At 48.5% G+C, this 19,748-nt stretch overlaps 1 protein-coding gene across 2 annotated transcripts in view; it reads left to right on the forward strand.

Moving 5' to 3' along the window:
* Nucleotides 1-12,627, forward strand: part of JDP2 (Jun dimerization protein 2) — a 16,841-nt gene extending 4,214 nt beyond the window's left edge. Inside the window, exons 1-3 of one of the 2 annotated variants that reach the window (XM_078870538.1) lie at nt 10,312-10,538; nt 11,524-11,631; nt 12,265-12,627. In XM_078870538.1, coding sequence (XP_078726664.1) covers nt 10,461-10,538; nt 11,524-11,631; nt 12,265-12,450 — 372 coding nt within the window. In that variant the 5' untranslated portion in view covers nt 10,312-10,460 and the 3' untranslated portion in view covers nt 12,451-12,627. Of the gene's footprint in view, nt 1-10,311; nt 10,539-11,523; nt 11,632-12,264 lie in introns of those variants that run through there. The other variant, XM_078870539.1, reaches the window with a different exon arrangement.
* Nucleotides 12,628-19,748: the final 7,121 nt, after the last annotated feature.

Genomic DNA, 19,748 nt, shown 5'->3' on the forward strand with positions numbered 1-19,748 from the left:
ACTCCTGAAAACTTTAAAACATAACATAAGAATGAAAATAAAACTCTGTAATTAAAAATGGAAACCTCCTATGCGCCAGGAATCGATTCTTTGAATCGCGCAAAGGAATCATCGAAGGTTGTAGATTCCTTTAGGATCGCCCTTAACATGTGGTGAGGGAGAGAGTGGTGAGGGGGAGAGTGGTGAGGGGGAGAGTGGTGAGGGGGAGAGTGGTGAGGGGGAGAGTGGTGAGGGGGAGAGTGATGAGGGGGAGAGTGGTGAGTGGTCAGGGTGAGTGGTGAGGGTGAGTGGTGAGCGGTGAGGGTGAGTGTTGAGGGTGAGTGGTGAGTGGTTAGGGTGAGTAGTGAGGGTGAGTGGTGAGTGGTTAGGGTGAGTAGTGAGGGTGAGTGGTGAGCGTGAGTGGTGAGTGGTGAGCGTGACTGGTGAGGGAGAGTGGTGAGGGAGAGTGGTGAGGGAGAGTGGTGAGGGAGAGTGGTGAGGGTGAGTAGTGAGGGTGAGTGGTGATTGGTGAGGGTGAGTGGTGAGGGTGAGTGGGAGGGTGAGTGGCGGTTGTTAGTGGTGATTAGTGAGGGGTGAGTGGTGAGGGTGAGCGTGAGTGGTGAGGTTGAGTGGTGAGCAGTGAGGGTGAGTGGTGATTGGTGAGGGTGTGATTGGTGAGGATGAGTGGTGAGGGTGAGTAGTGAGGGTGAGTGGTTGTTGTGAGGGTGAGTGGTTGTTGTGAGGGTGCGTGGTGAGGGTGAGTGGTAAGAGTGAGTGGTGAGGGTGAGTGACGGTTGTGAGAGGTGATTAGTGAGTGGTGAGGGTGAGTGGTGAGGGTTAGTGGTGAGGGTGAGTGGCGGTTGTGAGTGGTGATTAGTGAGGGGTGAGTGGTGAGGGTGAGCATGAGTGGTGAGGGTGAGTGGTGAGGGTGAGCAGTGAGGGTGAGTGGTGATTGGTGAGGATGTGATTGGTGAGGATGAGTGGTGAGTGGTCAGGGTGAGTGGTGAGCGGTGAGGGTGAGTGTTGAGGGTGAGTGGTGAGCGGTGAGGGTGAGTGTTGAGGGTGAGTGGTGAGTAGTGAGGGTGAGTGGTGAGCGTGACTGGTGAGTGGTGAGGGTGAGTGGTGAGGGAGAGTGGTGAGGGAAAGTGGTGAGGGTGAATGGTGAGGGTGAGTGGTGAGGGTGAATGGTGAGTGGTGAGGGTGAGTGGTGATTGGTGAGGGTGAGTGGTGAAGGTGAGTGGGGAGGGTGAGTGGCAGTTGTGAGTGGTGATTAGTGAGAGGTGAGTGGTGAGGGTGAGCGTGAGTGGTGAGGGTGAGGTTGAGTGGTGAGCGGTGAGGGTGCGCAGTGAGGGTGAGTGGTGATTGGTGAGGGTGCGATTGGTGAGGATGAGTAGTGAGGGTGAGTGGTTGTTGTGAGGGTGAGTGGTGAGGGTGAGTGATGAGGGTGAGTGGTAAGAGTGAGTGGTGAGGGTGAGTGACGGTTGTGAGAGGTGATTAGTGAGTGGTGAGGGTGAATGGTGAGGGTTAGTCGTGAGCATGAGTGGTGAGGGTGAGTGTTGAGCGTGAGTGGTGAGGGTGAGTGGTGATTGTTGAGGGTGTGATTGGTGAGGATGAGTGGTGAGTGGTCAGGGTGAGTGGTGAGGGTGAGTGGTGAGAGGTGAGGGTGAGTGTTGAGGGTGAGTGGTGAGTAGTGAGGGTGAGTGGTGAGCGTGACTGGTGAGTGGTGAGGGAGAGTGGTGAGGGAGAGTGGTGAGGGTGAATGGTGAGGGTGAGTGGTGAGTGGTGAGGGTGAGTGGCAAGTGGTGAGGGTGAGTGGTGATTGGTGAGGGTGTGATTGGTGAGGATTAGTGGTGAGTGGTGAGGGTGAGTAGTGAGGGTGAGTGCTGAGCGGTGAGGGTGAGTGGTTGTTGTGAGGGTGAGTGGTGAGTGGTGAGAGTGAGTGGTGAGGGTGAGTTGTGAGGGTGAGTGGTGATTGTTGAGGGTGTGATTGGTGAGGATGAGTGGTGAGTAGTGAGGGTGAGTGGTAACGGTGAGTGGTGAGGGTGAGTGTTGAGGGTGAGTGGTGAGTGGTGAGGGTGAGTGGCGGTTATGAGTGGTGATTAGTGAGGGGTGAGTGGTGAGGGTGAGCGTGAGTGGTGAGGGTGAGCAGTGCGGGTGAGTGGTGATTGGTGAGGGTGTGATTGGTGAGGATGAGTGGTAAGGGTGAGTTGTGAGTGGTGAATGGTGAGGGTGAATGATGAGTACAGTCAATATGCACTGCTGTTATCATACCAGGTACCACCACCACAATATGTACTCCTCTCATCATAGCAGATACCACCACAGCAGTATGCACTGCTGTAATCATAGCAGGTTCCACCACAATATGCACTGCTGTCATCATAACAGGTACCAACACAGCAGTATGCACTGCTGTAGTGATAGCAGGTACGACCTCAGTCGGTATACACTGCTGTAGCGATAGTAGATACTGCTATCGAGTTGGTAGATACCGCTATAGTAAATACTAAAACAGTCAGTATATACCGCTACAGTCAGTTAATACTGCTACAGTCAGTATATACTACTATACAGTCAGTACATACTACTATACAGTCAGTACATACTACCACGGTGAGTAGCTACTAGAGTCAGTAGATACTATTATAGAGTGAGTAGATACTGCTATAGATTTTGTAGTTACTACTATAGTCAGTGGATACAACTATAGAGTCAGCAGATACTATACAGTTAGTCGTTACGAGTATATAGTCGGTAGATACTACTGTAGGCCCAGTAAATACTACTATGGTCAGTAGTTATTACAGTCACTAAATACTACTACACAGTCAGTAGCTACTACTGGCTCAGTTGATACTACTGTACAGTCAGTAGATACTACTACAGAGTCAATAGATACCACTTCCTCTGTTGTATGTAAGGTGTTGTTAGTATATATACCTACGAGGGGTAAAGATATTTTTTGAGGGGGGGGGAGACCGCAATTTTCGGAAACCTTTTGACATCAACTATATACCCCACACTTTCTACAACTTTTTGGACTTGTGAAAGCCTCTTATATATTTGTTGGTGGAGAAATGTACAAACAGCCCACCGGGCTTTGACAATACCTTAGTATCTGTGTATATATATGTAAGGTTTTTAAGAAATATATTTTTCACCCGGGCAAAGCCGGGTACTTCCGCTAGTACTACATAAAGCTCGTGAATTATTGCTAAAAGAGAGAATGCAGCATAGTCGAAGTGAACTAAGTCACATTTCTTAATCTCTAATGTCCTTACACGTAAAAATGAGTAACGGTGTCTCTACAGATTACTGGAATAGAATCGACACAATTACACAGCAATCGGCTGATAATGTATTGAACAAAGCTAACACTAACCACATTAACAAATTTTCTAGACTGACTAACAAACAACTCTCAACTAAAAATGAACATTTTAAAAATACGCGATCTAACCCAACAAAAACCTGTATCATGTCAAATAATATTTGGCGGGAAAGCTCACGAGGCCGCTGGTCAACCTCTTCATTTTATTTTGTCTCCGTCTTGATCAACGTCATTCAACACCAGTCGTCCGCAATGCCACGAGGTCGACGGACTGGCGTTCGCATTTGGCCCAGAGTAGGCTCACGGACAAAAGTGGTATTAATTAACGGTGGGATATGTTCGTGGAGAGAAACGATTGTCCAATAATTATACACTGGTCAACACACTTTTTCTGGCATAAGGTATTCCAACGGTTTTAAGGTGATTTTGGGGGGGGTGCTGATTCCAAATCTGGCATCAGTTTTTGTCTATCACATCGGGTTTTTGAGATATCAAATATTGCATTTTCAATAAAAAAAACTGCAGAAGAAAAATATTAAATAAATGTGGATATCTACATAAAATTATATTATAAACACACTATCCTAAAAATGCAGCACCATATTTTAACACTAAAGCAGTCACTGACTCGCAACAACTTGCAATCATAAGTGACAGAGTTAATTTCGGGTAAAATCAATGAAAATGGGGTATGCCGATAGCATAAAATGAGATGTGATAGAGCAAATCTGAGATCAGATTTGGAATCAGCACCCTGAAATTAGTCTGCAAAAGTCCAGGCCAGAAAAAAAAGTTTTTTTTTTGTTGACCAGTGTTATTTGGTGATGCCACCCACGGGTTCACGCGGCGTGACCCCCCCCCCCCACCACCACCACCCCGGCTAAACTACAGTAAATTGTTTTCATGGAGGAGATAACTCGACTAGAGTTGAAGGACAACTCGACATCTGAAGGAGGCGGTGACGTTTGCACGATTCGCGGTTCTCTCGTTTCGCACGTGGTGGGATGGTGGCGGTGGGCGGGGGGGGGGGGTGCCAGGCCGTTTCCCAGCAATACGTCATTGCAAGTTAAGGCTTTTCTCGTTAACGCCTGCGGAGTCAAATGTCAAGCTCTGGGTTGGCCGGCAAAATTAAGTGGTAATTTTCTTGGTTCTTTCGGTAAAGTCACGTAGAAGGGAAATAATAAAATAATAAAAATAAAACAATAAAATAATTCTCACGACGTTTCGGCCACAACGCAAGCAGCCGTCATCAGGTGAAGACCAGGTCTGTCGGACGCTGTCTCCCCGACAGACCTGGTCTTCACCTGAGGACGGCTGCTTGCGTTGTGGCCGAAACGTCGTGAGAATTATTTTATTGTTTTATTTTTATTAGTTTATTATTTCCCTTCTACGTGACTTTACCGAAAGAACCAAGAAGATGAATCCCTGCAGTCACGAAAGCTTTAAATCGAAATTTAAGTGGTCATTGTTTACACGAAAAGTGAAGTTGAGCGCGCCTGCCATCCCAAGTCCGCAGTTTTGGAGGCCGCGTTCCAGCTCGCTCGCTGAAATGAATCCCAGGCCGGAAAACGGCCCCCTAGGAAAATTCTGGCTGCAGGCCCACAATGAGTGGGCAACTGAAGTTGGGAACAAATGAATGTAATTACGGCGGAACCTCGAGTTCAAGCTCGAGTGGCATCTCGTGGAAACGCTGCCTGGAGAAGCGACGGCCCCGTCGTTCGCCCATGTCCTGTTGGTCGTTTGAATCTCTATACTCTCTGGTTCTTTCGGTAAAGGCACGTGGGTATAAAATAAAATCAATCACGACGTTTCGGGCGCAACACAAGCGTCCACCTGATGACGGACGCTTGTGTCCACCTGATGACGGACGCTTGTGTTGCGCCCGAAACGTCGTGATTTATTTTATTTTCTACCTACGTGACTTTACCGAAAGAACCAAAGAGTGTGGATTCCTGCGGTCACGAAAGCTTAAAATCAACGTCTGAGTCTCACGCGCCGGTGCCGTCCATTCGTTGAGGTCGGAGTCTGTGGGAGTCTGGGCATTGGCACGCGGGATGTATCGACTCGCTTAATGAATTTGACTGGATTGTGCTGGAAAATTATGATTTAATTTTAGTCGTTTTGAGGATTAGTCGTTTGAGTAAAGATCGTATTTATTATAAACGTAGGGCAATCAATAATAAATGTTGTTCTGTGTGTCCAACGCACAGCCTTGCCTTCAGTGTTATCCTCCTGTCCAGACAAGCAGCTCCTTTGTATGATAATAATTCTTGATGATGTCTTTGTCGGTGGTTTACTGATCGTTACGTCAATCTGTTCGTGAGTACAACGCACCACGGATTTGTGTAAAGGCAGTGGAATTCCGCCACCTCGTGATTTTATTGCGTAGTTGCAGATCAAGTGCTGCTCGTTTCGGTAACATTCCTAGCTCAACAGACCCCCCCCCCCCCCCATTGCCAAGTGGTGGAGAGCCTCTCAAAACACGCGGTGTGGGTCTTGGTGGGTGGGAGCTTTGACCCATAACTTCACGCCGGTCACTGCGGGTTGATTAAGGCGGGAGGCATAGACGAAGAGGCATAGAAGTATAGCACAACTATGCATTTCGCTGCACTGCCTTTTATTTCGCCGACAATGAAGCAGCCTTCGGCAACGCAGCAGCTTCGTACACGGTGTGCTGCAGGTCGAAAACCAATAATTACGATTTATCTCTCGTTTAGAAAGAAAAAACGAAACGCAGCAACAATAGCCAGTGACTCAACAGAAGCGAGCATGCAAGCACGTGTCGGCTTCACCGAACTCGTCAAGGCAATACCGCGAACCTCCAAACACGCGCGTACCGACCACCCACGTGGGCTCGCTTTAACGCGTTGCTTGCGCGATCATCTTCGCACGCGCGCTACTGATCACATGTTCGCGTCTCTCAACCGGGGAGCCTCGAAGGGGCTTCCGGCGCGATCGATCCCAGGATCTGGAGAGGGGGGGGGGTGTGAGCGTTTACTCAACCCTCGAGCTCATAGCGCTGACGCCGCGTTGACAATTCGTCTCGGCCAGCGGCTTCTTCACCTGGGATGCACGGTATCCCCTCGGGGTGCGAGACACGGCCAGATGATGTTGTTGTTTTGTTTAACGGTAAATCATCGAAATACGCAAATTAAGCACGGGTACGTAAGAACAATTTACTTTGTTTCACCAAACCGATGTATTTATTGACATTGTAATTGTTTTTCGAATGACAACCAAAAGTGGTGCAAGGCTGCAGTAAAGGGTGAAGAAGCTCTCAGCCGTTCGCCGCCTCGCCCCAGACCTATGTCCGCACGGCTGCTACAGCTGCGTACGGCCTCGAGCTGCGAGTGTGCGCACGAGAATACTTTAACGAGAAGAGTAATAATTTAATAGAGAATAACGCAACAAACGAAGCGAGATATTTGAATATACGAACTACTGTGAGAGATTATATTTTGTGTACTTTTTTTGGTGGAAATAAATGAATTCATAAAGTGTCTTCGTTTTATGTTTTGTTGTGACTTGCAACGTAATTATTGATTAGGGATTATTGCCATCCTCGCCATCGGGACCGACGTTGATTCACTTGGGCTCCTTTACAACCAAGGCATCGATCCACTGCTGGATGAAGGCTTCCCCATGAAGTGTTGTCTTTTTAAATCCTTTATATTAAGTTCACTTGCTTGCTTGCTTAGGACCGTGCAAATCTTTCGGTCGTTTTTTAACCCACTTCCCGTGATCCAATCGAGCTGACATTTTCCACACAGACTCGTTGTGCGTGACAATTAATGTTCGTGAAAATTTTTTTCCAAAATTTTACACTTTTTAGGACAAAAATATTATATGTAATTACCAATTGCTTAATGGTGCAATGCAATCATCTGACCCATAGGTGGCAGCCATCTCAAGCCAGAGGACGAGAGGACTCTAGCCGCCACGCATATAAAGGATTTATAGTGAAAAACTTTGTTTTTACGGGTTATACTTGTTATTCAATGCCATCCCGGTGATTCCATTGGTTAATGAGACAAAGTATCAATTCTGATCTCTCTGGAGCAGTGTAACCCCCCCCCCGCGACCCACCTCCCCTGTGTTGGAAAACTGTCCACGGAAGGGAATATCACAGGGCCACCTCTGAGATTCCGTCAAGTGATTTCTGGTTCGCGCAGTAGAGGGGCAGCACTTTCCACCCAGCACGCTACTGCGTTACAGTCAAAACAGACGAGTTACATTCTGAAAGCTGGAATCTAGCCAAAGTGAAGCACCAAGTTTAATATAATTGGCATTTGTAACGTTTCCTTTAGTTTGTTCCCCAACCCACGCACCTCCTATTAGCACGGTTGGGTACGTACGGTGTGAAAGAAGTTCAACATACATACTTTCAGACCTTCCTTCAGCAAGCTTTAACCTCTGAGAATGTGCCCAATGCACATATTTTGCCTTCTTTTTTGGATTGCAATGTCCACGTCGAAGAAAATATAACTTTCTGAATTCAGATCGACAATTGAAACTATGAGATAGAGAGAAAAAAAAACCTCACGTTACCAAGCCGAGCATTCACCACTGAGCGATTAAATCAGTTAAGTTGGGGGAATCAACGAGTTTAACAACCTTAATATTGGCACGGGACACCCTAATGAACATCAGCCGTGATCAATCCATCGCTGTATGAAGCCCTCCGAAAATCGTTCGCCAGCTCTCGCGACCCTCCGACGAAATAATCCACCGCGAGTACTTACACACGAGCCAATCGCGTGGCTCCATCTCCCATCAGAGGGCTGCCACTCCGTCATTACTATTCTTAGGTTTTTTCCGTAAAATTAATCAAAGTTACTTTTATTAATTTAATTTTTTTTACCTACGTGACTTTACCGAAAAAACCCTAAGAATATGAATCCTTGCAGTCACGAAAGCTTCTAATCTAGAATCCGTCATTACTCTTTGCCAATGAGCCAAAGGTCATTTTCAAACGATCATTTGCTCAAGGGTGAAAGGCGCACGGACATCCGAGTTAATCCAGGATCTGCGCGCGCCGTGCTTTCTCGATGGCGAGAGACGTCAATAAACCAATGCGGAAATTCCCCTTTGCGGTTCGCGAAGAAGTGAATCACAGCTCGGCAAGGGGACTTTTCGGCTCAGGCAGGATACTCGGCGGCGGTGCGGGCTATGAATAGCCCACAACTCGTAACAACACGTGCAAGGCCAAGTTGTTTTTTGTAAATGTCAAATTACGTTAACGGTAAACTCGAAAACAAAATTTCAAGAGATTGGCCTTCACTAGAATTCTGTTCTACACGTGGCGTAATTTTGTGTATTTTAGTTGTGGTTCCTTGCTTAAAAACCCGGCGACGTAAGTTAGATTCCCCGACCACGGCTAACATTAGTGGCATGTGACATTTTCAATGGATCCTGGTCTCGCTTCACCATTCCGCGCCGACCAGTGTGGGGAAGTATGGCCAAACAATCAACATTGGCGACATGGCGTGGAGAGGGCTTGTATGTTCAGCACAATGAGTCGACAAAGGGCTGTACAATGTCGTATTTAGGTTCTGGTCAAGATCGCATCGCGGACAATACCGTTAATGCCACCGCATCTAGCCATTGCTTCAATTATTTTCAATGAATCGAACGACGCGACCAATAACCGAGTAGAGACGATCATGGCACAGACCAAATGATGATGAGTTGCCTCGTCTTTCTCCGCGTCTCTCCCCGGGTCCAGTGTGTCTCTCGATCCACGTCTCTCCGTCTCAGTCCCTGTGTCCGTCTCCGTGACTCTGTCGCTTTCCTCTGTATGAATTCATTGTTGCCCGTCCCTTACGTAACATCCCATTATAAAATAGTATTTTTTGGGTGAGATCGCGTTAATATAAATGTGTCGTTAAACCCGCCACCACCTACACAGCCAACTAGTGAGGGTTGCCACGTAAACAGAACGTGCCAATTAGTCACTAGTACAACACTAGTGTGTAGTCTAGTGTAGTAGTGTATAGTGTAGTAGTGTATAGTGTAGTAGTGTATAGTGTAGTAGTGTATAGTGTCGTAGTGTATAGTGTAGTAGTGTATAGTGTAGTGTATAGTGTAGTAGTGTATAGTGTATAGTGTCGTAGTGTATAGTGTAGTAGTGTATAGTGTAGTGTATAGTGTAGTAGTGTATAGTGTAGTAGTGTATAGTGTAGTAGTGTATAGTGTAGTAGTGTATAGTGTAGTGGATTATACTAGTACAGCACACCGGTGTGTTGGAGAGCAAAGCCACAACATTTACACTCCGAGTACGACGTTCCGCCAACAATCACCACCGGCACCATCAGGCGGACAGCCAAACCGCCACTAGACTTTCAACGAGTCGCAAAGTCGCGCCGCCCACGTGTTTCACGTGATCGTCGTAATTGCAGCACATACGACGATCATCGATATCGCCATTCGACGGTCTCGTGCCCCTTCCAGCCCGCCCGTGCGTCTGTGGGTGGGCTGCTGTGCGCGCAATATCGCCGCCGCGTTTGTCACGCAGTGCCCCTACCCGCCCACTCGCTTCACACGAGCGCGTCGTGCGGTGAAGAGAGCGCGGAATCCGTGGGCAGGAGGCAGGGAAAGTGCGTGAGAAAGCGAGAGGGTGCGATGGAGAAGAGTCGGGCAAGGGAGGAGGCTGTAATTGTGGAAGATTGAAAGAAGAATGGATGGGGTGGGGGGGATGCAGGGAGAGCGTGGCGGAGAGGGGAAGAGAGAGGAGGGGGGACGGAGGAAATAGAGGCTTCGGTCCGTGGTGAGAGGAGAGAAATGCGGAGAGGAGAGGGCGGAACCGAGCGACTGAAAATGCTCCCTGAATCCCACAGTTTACGGTAAGAGGCACGGAAAAGACCTTTAACCAACTCGACATTATAACCAATCAGATAGGGAGGCGATTGTGGCGGGTGGAAGGGGGAGGGAAAAAAACACGCGCGGTCGACCGTACCGCGGCCCGCTAACACTTCTACGTCAATGATATTTAGAAGGGGGAAGAAAGAAAGAAAAAAAGTCAAGATCACACGCAAAATAAGAGCGCGCATGGGACTACAAATTGCGCGCGGCTTGTGCCTCGCGGACTTGAATGAAGCTGGAGCAGCCCACGGCAGGCGAGTGAGGGACGGCACAGAAGACGACGACGACGATGATGATGATGATTGCTCCTCGTCATCTCGACCACAGCGGCTGTCAGCGTTCCGCCCTCGGGCGGGATACGTCTGCGGTAAAGACGGACTTTGCGGACGGATTAGAACCGGACGGACTGAAACGATACCGGGGAGGATCGAACGGACGCGACAACAGACTTCGCGGATATGTTCAACACGAAACGTGGTTGCGTGACCTGTACGGAGCGGCAAAGCGGAGCGGTAAACTAACTCGGACCGGACACGTGGACGGATTTGATCCGACGGACGGATCCGACGGACGGACCCTCTGATGGACTTGGCTCACGAACGGGCCGACGTATGACGGAACTGCTAAGGTGACAGGCGGACTTCAGCACTCGGGGTGAAGACGGCTAATGTTGTTGTCATCATATTCTTGGTTCTTTCGGTAAAGTCACGTAGAAGGGAAATAATAGAATAATAAAAATAGAACATTATAAGATCAAATTCTCACGACGTTTCGGCCACAACGCAAGCAGCAGGTGAAGAGCAGGGCTGTCGGCAAGACAGCGTCCTCATTAGGACGCTGTCTTTATTATATTAAATTTGTATTATTATTTTATTATTTCCCTTCTACGTGACTTTACCGAAAGAACCAAGAATTTGAATCCATGCAGTCACGAAAGCTTTAAATCGAAATTTGTTGTCATCACTTCTTCAAGAGGATGGGCACTTGGTCTCGTGCGAGGCTGCAACGTGGTCGTCCGTACTGTTCGTATTTTCATTCATCTGCTAGAAATGCCCGTGTATGGTCTCGTGGGGTGTGTTGTTTGCGGGGCGATTGCCCGAGGCGATGGTGCGTTGTTTGGCCATGATGACATCTCGATCGTAAATGATTGGTGAGACGATGTGGTAGGCACAGGAATCTTGCACCGCGGTGGGACGCGAGACTGCGGTGTAGGTGACCCAACCCCGAGGATCGATCAGAGGGAACAAAATCCACCTCGCTCCGTCTGTTGAGCAAATTAAAATCTTGACACCAGGCGGATCGTACCCCTTTTTTCCTTTGCCCCATACCCCTGGATTTGCAACGATCCACAGAGCGCAGCGGAGGAGATGGAGCGACGGAGGAGGCGCAGAGAGAGGAACAAAGTGGCCGCTGCCAAGTGTCGGAACAAGAAGAAAGAGCGGACAGAGTTCCTACTGCAGGTGACGGAGACCCACGGCTCAAGTAGCAATCGTCATCGGCCATTCATCATCAGTCTCATCATCATCATAGGAATAATCACACCGTCACCATCCCTAAGCATCAGCTGCATTCAAACTTGAATCAGTACATCAATCATCATCATCATTAGCAGCAGCAGCTCTCAATCAAAAACATATCATCACTCCACGTGGTAGCGGGAAAGCGAGCTTCAGTCAAATGTGACATATATCAGTCCCTTATAATATTGATCAACGTAACCATCATTACTCTCTAAGGTAAGGATCCTTCTGCCCCTCCCCCCATCATCATAATCACCACCATTATGAACACAATGCAAATTCCCCATCATCACCATCATCATCTTCACGAAGTTAGGCTGCTTAGCAGCGTTGTGATGGTTGGCATGCGCCCTGGTGCAGGGAATGACATTGTTCCTCCTGTCCAATTCCCTTCCTCTTCTCAGCCCACGCGCCGTTAGCTGTGCAGTTGCACCGCCTGTACACTCGAGAGCTACCCCCCCCCACACCCGCCGTGATCATTATTACTCGGCAAAACTCCTGGTCCTCGGCGCTCTTCCCGTCTCACCACCTCACACCCCCCCCCCCCTCCTTCTCTTGCCTCCCGCGCCGCAGGAGTCGGAGATTCTGGAGGTTCAGAACTCGCGACTCAAGTCGCTCATCGAGAAACTCCGCGGCGAGAGGCGCCGCCTGGAGCTGGCTCTGTCGCAGCACCGGGGCGCGTGCCGGGCGCACGGAGACGCCGACGAGTCGGAGCAGCGACTCGTGCTCACGCAGCTCACGGAACAGCGAGGCCCTTGAGTCGCGGTCGGGATAGGTAGAAAGGGTCTGTCCCTCCTCCTTCTTCACGGGGCCTTCTCTCTCTCTCTGCACATCCATCGCTCTTCACTCCCACTAATTGCGCATCCTCCACACTCCCTTCCCCGACGTACAAGTACACAGCACCCACTCCTTCATCCCCCCCCCCCACCATCGCCTCCCCCCCACCCACCATCGCCCCCACTCACCATCGCCCCCCCCCATCGCCCCCCCACCCACCATCCCCCCCACCCACCATCGCCCCCCACCCACCCACCATCGCCCCCCCCACCCACCATCTCCCCCCCCACCCACTATCGCCCCCCACCCACCATCGCCCCCCCCCACCCACCATCGCCCCCCCCCCACCCACCATCGCCTCCCCCCCCACCCACCATCCCCCCCCCCCCCACCATCACCCCTCCCACCAACCATCGCCCCCCCCCCACCATCACCCCCCCCCACCCACCATCACCTTTCCACTCCCAGACAGGCAGTGAGCATCACCTGGGATGTTGTGATCAATGGCGACGCGAGCACGTGTTTAATTCACTCGTTAGAGAACAAAAGTCAAGTCAATGTATTATTGGTGAGCGGTCGGCCTCTTTTCTATAAAAAAAAAATTGTACAAATAATTAGAAGCAAGTGGTGGCTGCTTGTTAATTGTTGTATGCAAGCGTTTAGAGATGCTTCAACCACCCTGCTTAATCTAGCACAGCCCCAAGCTACTGTAAAAAAACGCGAACTCTAACCCCACATCAGCCTCCCTTGAGCTTTTGCAATGGATCGGTGACTATTCAAATCTACAAATCCTGCAATAAATGCAACACATTGCGGTGTGGGGTGTTTTGTAATTAGTGTATTGTAAGTCGTCCGTGTTAACCGTTGTAAAATAAAGTGTTGTATAGGCGAAGTGAACGTGCTTTCAGTGACATGGGCTTTATTCACAAAGCTACAGGAGTGGGAGAAAATCAACAGGTGCACCACATTAATAAGACTTAATTAGATTTACAAGGTACCCTTAAACAATGGATGTTAGTGTGGCGTGCGTAGAAAGGAGGACCATTGGTGAGAGGTAACCGGGGAGTTAAAGGCGAAAGAGACAAGATAAAGAACTGGGAAGGCGATGCCTCTTTGTAAGTAGAAAGGGGTTGGGGTTACGGTAAGGGTTTGGGGTTTGTAGAGTTGGTGTCGTGGTTAGCGCGCTGCGCTACGAACCCGGCGACCCGGGTATGACTCCGGGTCACGGCCAACACCAGTGACGATTATCTTCTGGCCTGTATTGCATATATAAGTAGGGGTTAGGGTTTAAGGTTAGGATTTAGGCTTAGGATATTAGGGTTAGGGTTTTAAGGATATGTTTAGGCTTTGGGATTTAGGGTTCGGCGTTAGGGGTTTAGGGTTAGAGGTTAGATTTAGGGGGGTTAGGCTTAAAGGGTTAGGGTTGGGTTAGGATTTAGACTTAGGGGGTTAATGGTTAGGACTGTTGGGTTGAGGTGGATATATAGGCATTACAGGATAGGGTTGGGTCTATAGGATTACGGCTAAAGGGTTGAGATGGATATGTGCACTATAGATCCGACACCAGCCACGTGATTTGAACAAACACACATCACCAGCTGCTGCATGGCAAGAGCCTACAGCCTCCACAAAGTCGCCTCTCCACATCATCAATGCAAGCGGTTCTATTTGTTCTAGATTTGAAGCTTTCGTGACTGCAAGGATTCATACTGTTAAGTTTTTTTCGGTAAAGTCACGTAGGTAAAACATTTTTTTTAATTAAAAGTTAGCGAGGAAAAGACTCGCTAACTTTTAATTTAAATTAATTTTTTTACCTACGTGACTTTACCGAAAAAACCTAACAGTACGGTTCTATTTGTACCAATCCCTTCAGCCGCACAACCCACTGAGAGCGCATTCCATCAGCAACATTGATGCGACACAAGCAACAGCGTGGACAAGCTTCGTCTACATTTCAGTGTCTCATCAGCAGTCAGGCTCGCTTGAAGCAACACTGGTGAACACTGCCAGATGTCATTGGTAGGAACCCACTCGGTTAGACATGGGGGCCCTCGTTCATCACAGGACTCTGTAACGCAGTGGTTCGAGACTGGTCCTGCTAGTGCACAGATACGTGGACGAATCTTTGGTGGCAGATTATTGGGGACGGGGGGGGCGGTGAAACCTGCCTTGGCAGCGGTGCACGAACGCGGTTAACATCAACATCAAATTCCACACATTTGTCAATACACATAACCCTTTAAAAAAAGAACAAGGCCGTAATACAGGCAACGTTTCGGGAACGACCTTCCGGCCTCGAGTGGCCGGGTCGGTGCGAGACTTCGTGCCGCAACCTTTGGCGATGGAGGTGGGAATGGGACCTGGACCCTGGGAGGAGGAGGCAAACCGAACGAAAAATGATGAAAAAAATAAGAAAAGGTTTTATCCTTTCTGGAAAATAAAATAGTTGTTAAGATGTTAAAACGCCAGATAGATACCTTTTTGCAAGGCCTCAAGTGTGCATTAACCACATGTACTTGTGGCAAAACATGCTATTACAATATCGACGTGACTTTACCGAAAGAACCAAAGAGTATGGATTATTGTAGTCACGAAAGCTTCAAATCAAGAATATCTGCATTGTCTTAAGAACTGATTTGCCTACATCAGAGACAGCCTTCTTTGTGGCTGTCTCACCACCGGTGTTAGACCCAGAGAACGCCAAAAGGCTGTTGTTGTATGTGTGTGACCACAAGAGGGCATCACGTGACTGGTGGAGAATGAACCAAGGTAGTCTTACGGTCGTGTGTCGCGGTGAATTCGTGACACCACGCGCAGAGCTGAGTTCTACAAGTGCTGGATTTCACTTGCCAATACAGGGAATTCTCTACTTACGAACGAGTTATGTTCCGGAGGTCTGTTCGTAAGTCGATTTGTTCGTAAGTCCAACTTTACTCCTGTCGATTTCAAACGTGTTGTTACTGAATGTACACTAAACACGGGGAATGGCTTTAAAAGTTGTATAATCACCTGGAAATGTAGATGCCACTGGTTCTTCACGTTCTGCAAATGTAGATGCCACTGGTTCTTCACGTTCTGCAGGTGTAGATGCCACTGGTTCTTCACGTTCTGCAGACGTAGATGCCACTGATTCTTCACGTTCTGCAGATGTAGATGTCACTGGTTCTTCACGTTCTGCAGGTGTAGATGCCACTGGTTATTCACGTTCTGCAGATGTAGATGCCACTGGTTCTTCACGTTCTGCAGGTGTAGATGCCACTGGTTCTTCACGTTCTGCAGAAGTAGATGCCACTGGTTCTTCACGTTCTGCAGATGTAGATGCCACTGGTTCTTCACGTTCTGCAGACGTAGATGCCACTGATTCTTCACGTTCTGCAGATGTAGATGTCACTGGTTCTTCACGTTCTGCAGATGTAGATGCCACTGGTTCTTCACGTTCTGCAGACGAAGATGCCACTAGTTCTTCACGTTCTGCAGATGTAGATGCCACTGGTTCTTCACGTTCTGCAGGTGTAGATGCCACTGGTTCTTCACGTTCTGCAGATGTAGATGCCACTGGTTCTTCACGTTCTGCAGATGTAGATGTCACTGGTTCTTCACGTTCTGCAGATGTAGATGCCACTGGTTCTTCACGTTCTGCAGACGAAGATGCCACTAGTTCTTCACGTTCTGCAGATGTAGATGCCACTGGTTCTTCACGTTCTGCAGGTGTAGATGCCACTGGTTCTTCACGTTCTGCAGACGTAGATGCCACTGGTTCTTCACGTTCTGCAGATGTAGATGCCACTGGTTCTTCACGTTCTGCAGATGTAGATGCCACTGGTTCTTCACGTTCTGCAGATGTAGATGCCACTGATTCTTCACGTTCTGCAGATGTAGATGCCACTGGTTCTTCACGTTCTGCAGACGTAGATGCCACTGGTTCTTCACGTTCTGCAGATGTAGATGCCACTGGTTCTTCACGTTCTGCAGGTGTAGATGCCACTGGTTCTTCACGTTCTGTAGATGTAGATGCCACTGGTTCTTCACGTTCTGTAGGTGTAGATGCCACTGGTTCTTCATGTTCTGCAGATGTAGATGCCACTGGTTCTTCACGTTCTGCAGGTGTAGATGCCACTGGTTCTTCACGTTCTGCAGGTGTAGATGCCACTGGTTCTTCACGTTCTGCAGATGTAGATGCCACTGGTTCTTCACGTTCTGCAGGTGTAGATGCCACTGGTTCTTCACGTTCTGCAGATGTAGATGCCACTGGTTCTTCACGTTTTGCAGGTGTAGATGCCACTGGTTCTTCACGTTCTGCAGGTGTAGATGCCACTGGTTCTTCACGTTCTGTAGGTGTAGATGCCACTGGTTCTTCACGTTCTGCAGGTGTAGATGCCACTGGTTCTTCACGTTCTGTAGATGTAGATGCCACTGGTTCTTCACGTTCTGTAGGTGTAGATGCCACTGGTTCTTCACGTTCTGCAGATGTAGATGCCACTGGTTCTTCACGTTCTGCAGGTGTAGATGCCACTGGTTCTTCACGTTCTGCAGGTGTAGATGCCACTGGTTCTTCACGTTCTGCAGATGTAGATGCCACTGGTTCTTCACGTTCTGCAGGTGTAGATGCCACTGGTTCTTCACGTTCTGCAGATGTAGATGCCACTGGTTCTTCACGTTCTGCAGGTGTAGATGCCACTGGTTCTTCACGTTCTGCAGGTGTAGATGCCACTGGTTTTTCACGTTCTGTAGGTGTAGATGCCACTGGTTCTTCACGTTCTGCAGATGTAGATGCAACTGGTTCTTCACGTTCTGCAGGTGTAGATGCCACTGGTTCTTCACGTTCTGCAGATGTAGATGCCACTGGTTCTTCACATTCTGTATGTAAATGCCACTGGTTCTTCAAGTTCTGCAGATGTAGATGCCACTGGTTCTTCAAGTTCTGCAGATGTAGATGCCACCACCGCCATCTATTGCGCGGCGGTTGAACTTACGACTCTTGGTCTGAACAGGCAACTGGACATACGGACAGGTTTGTTTGTATCTCTGAGAGTTTGTAATTCGAATGTTCGTAAGTAGAGGAGTCCCTGTATCTAACACCAGCCACTCCAGTGCAGAGCATTGCTATCACAGTCGCTTGCCTCTATACTGTAGAGGTCCTCAATGGTATGCACTTTTACGTTAAAACTACCATCACTATGAAATTTGACTCCAAGCCCGGCTTACTCCCAACACTTGAAAAATTTGCCACACTTTGTTTCGAGCGTGCAAGTTTAGCTTGCACAACTCCGATTTACCCCCCCCCCCCCACCCCTACAGCATAAACACATTCCTGCGGAGGGAGCTGGTAGGAACGTTGGGTTGCTCGGTCAATGGCCAGGGTCAACGGCGGCGTGGTGTATTCCGCAAATATGCCCGACTGTGAGGGCGGGCACAAGCCGGCGTGAGTAGGTTAAACGTGGAGTTTTATAAGGGCACCACGGGGTGACCAGCCCCTCCCCACCCAGCCCCACCCTCCCACCCCCCACCCAGCCTCACCCCACCCTCCCCACCCATCCCTCCCCACCCAGCCCCTCCCCACCCAGCCCCTCCCTGCACGACGAACACAATAATCTCCTGTGGGCAGGTGTAACCAGGAGGCTTCTACCAGTATAAAGGATGTCTTTAATCGGCTTAACTTAGCTTTATTATCTACTTCCGCCCTCTGCATCACAAAGCTTCAGTTTGAACTCCATGCGTTACCTCCCAGCCCACACCCTACCCCCACACTCGACTTAACTGAGCTTTCTTATTTACTTCCGCCCCCTGCATCACAAAGCTTCAGTTTGAACTCCAGGCGTTACCTCCCAGCCCACACACCGCCCCCACACTCACCATGCCCCCTCCCCTCTCCTTCCCCCGCTACTATATAATTCCTCGTCACAGCCATCCCTTAGACACACTTAAGCGGTTGTGCTTTCGCTACGTTGTCCCCACCTGAAGACGGACGCTTGTGTTGCGCCCGAAACGTCGTGATTTCATTTAGTTATTTTCATTTTTTATTTATTTTATTTTTTACTTCCGTGACTTTACCGAAAAAAACAAAGAGTATGAATCCTTGCAGTCACGAAAACTTCAAAGCCAGAAGAATCCAAGTCTCGGGCGAAGCCGGGTAGTAAAGCTAGTAAAGATTTTTAAATGTTGGGGATGTCCGGACACTCATTGCCTTTGCCCCCGTCAGGCAATGAAGACAGTGAAATCCTGATACACCCGTAGCAGGAGTCTGTGTGTAAAATACATAATTTAAATCGATGGTTAGAATAACGGTGATATATCTTCACACATGGGCAGTCAGTTGTGAATTGAACATTTAAAAGCATCGTTGACAATCGTGCATCTTCAACGTGCACCACCTAAGATGCCCTTAGCTTCGTGGAATGTGAAGCTCATGCAGGAGAAGTTGATGGGACCCACCTTTCAACGTGTTAGGACAAGAATCTCGGCTGCAGAGCCGCATGCGACTCGTTCTTTATACAAGACCACCATCTCGTATTCAAATGCATTGTGGCTCTTGACTTTTTTTTATTTACCGAATAATAAATGTTTTAAAAAAATTGGGTTTTCTTGTTATTTTGGTTTCCCACCTCTGATCTAACCATTGCGTTTTCTTTTTAGTGGCAATGAATTTCATTCGCCGTCAGGGGAGTGCCAGTGCTCATCAGAAAGAGTACAAATTGCCGGGCGATACTGTGGTGGCAGTGGTGTAAATACAGAAATAACTCAAGAGAAAAAAGTTAATTATCAGGCCTCATGGTTTTAAAGTGCAGCCTCCAACGCGTATTCACCATCTCTCTGGCAAATATGCTCATAAAGACGGGCCATTTGCCCAAAACGTCGCCGATTATGTTTCCTTTTAAGGCAGTGTCATTAACGAACATGTTGAGTTTTGCATAAGTACAATATTGTCTTTATCTACCCAACCATAAAAAATGTGCACTCAGAACCTTATCATTGTGAGCCAAGCACTGTGACCACAGCTTCAAGAGGTCAATAAACACATCAGATAACGACTGCACTGGCAATGCAAGTGACAATTGTGTAATGTGTGCGTGAATATGGGCGGTGTCTTCACTCAAAACCACAAGGCAAATCGTAATAAATCGTTTTTTTATTGTCCTGCTTGTTTTGTTGCGTCAATCAATACACAATGTACGAGCATGGCATATAATGAACATTTGATAGCAACGTTTGCTCCACGTGTGCAGAATTCAGTTCCTCTTCTGTATTTAATCATACACCTACATTTGTATTTACACGAAGGT

Source organism: Lampetra fluviatilis, chromosome 30, assembly GCF_964198595.1.
Source record: "Lampetra fluviatilis chromosome 30, kcLamFluv1.1, whole genome shotgun sequence".
Taxonomy (NCBI): Eukaryota; Metazoa; Chordata; class Hyperoartia; order Petromyzontiformes; family Petromyzontidae; genus Lampetra; species Lampetra fluviatilis.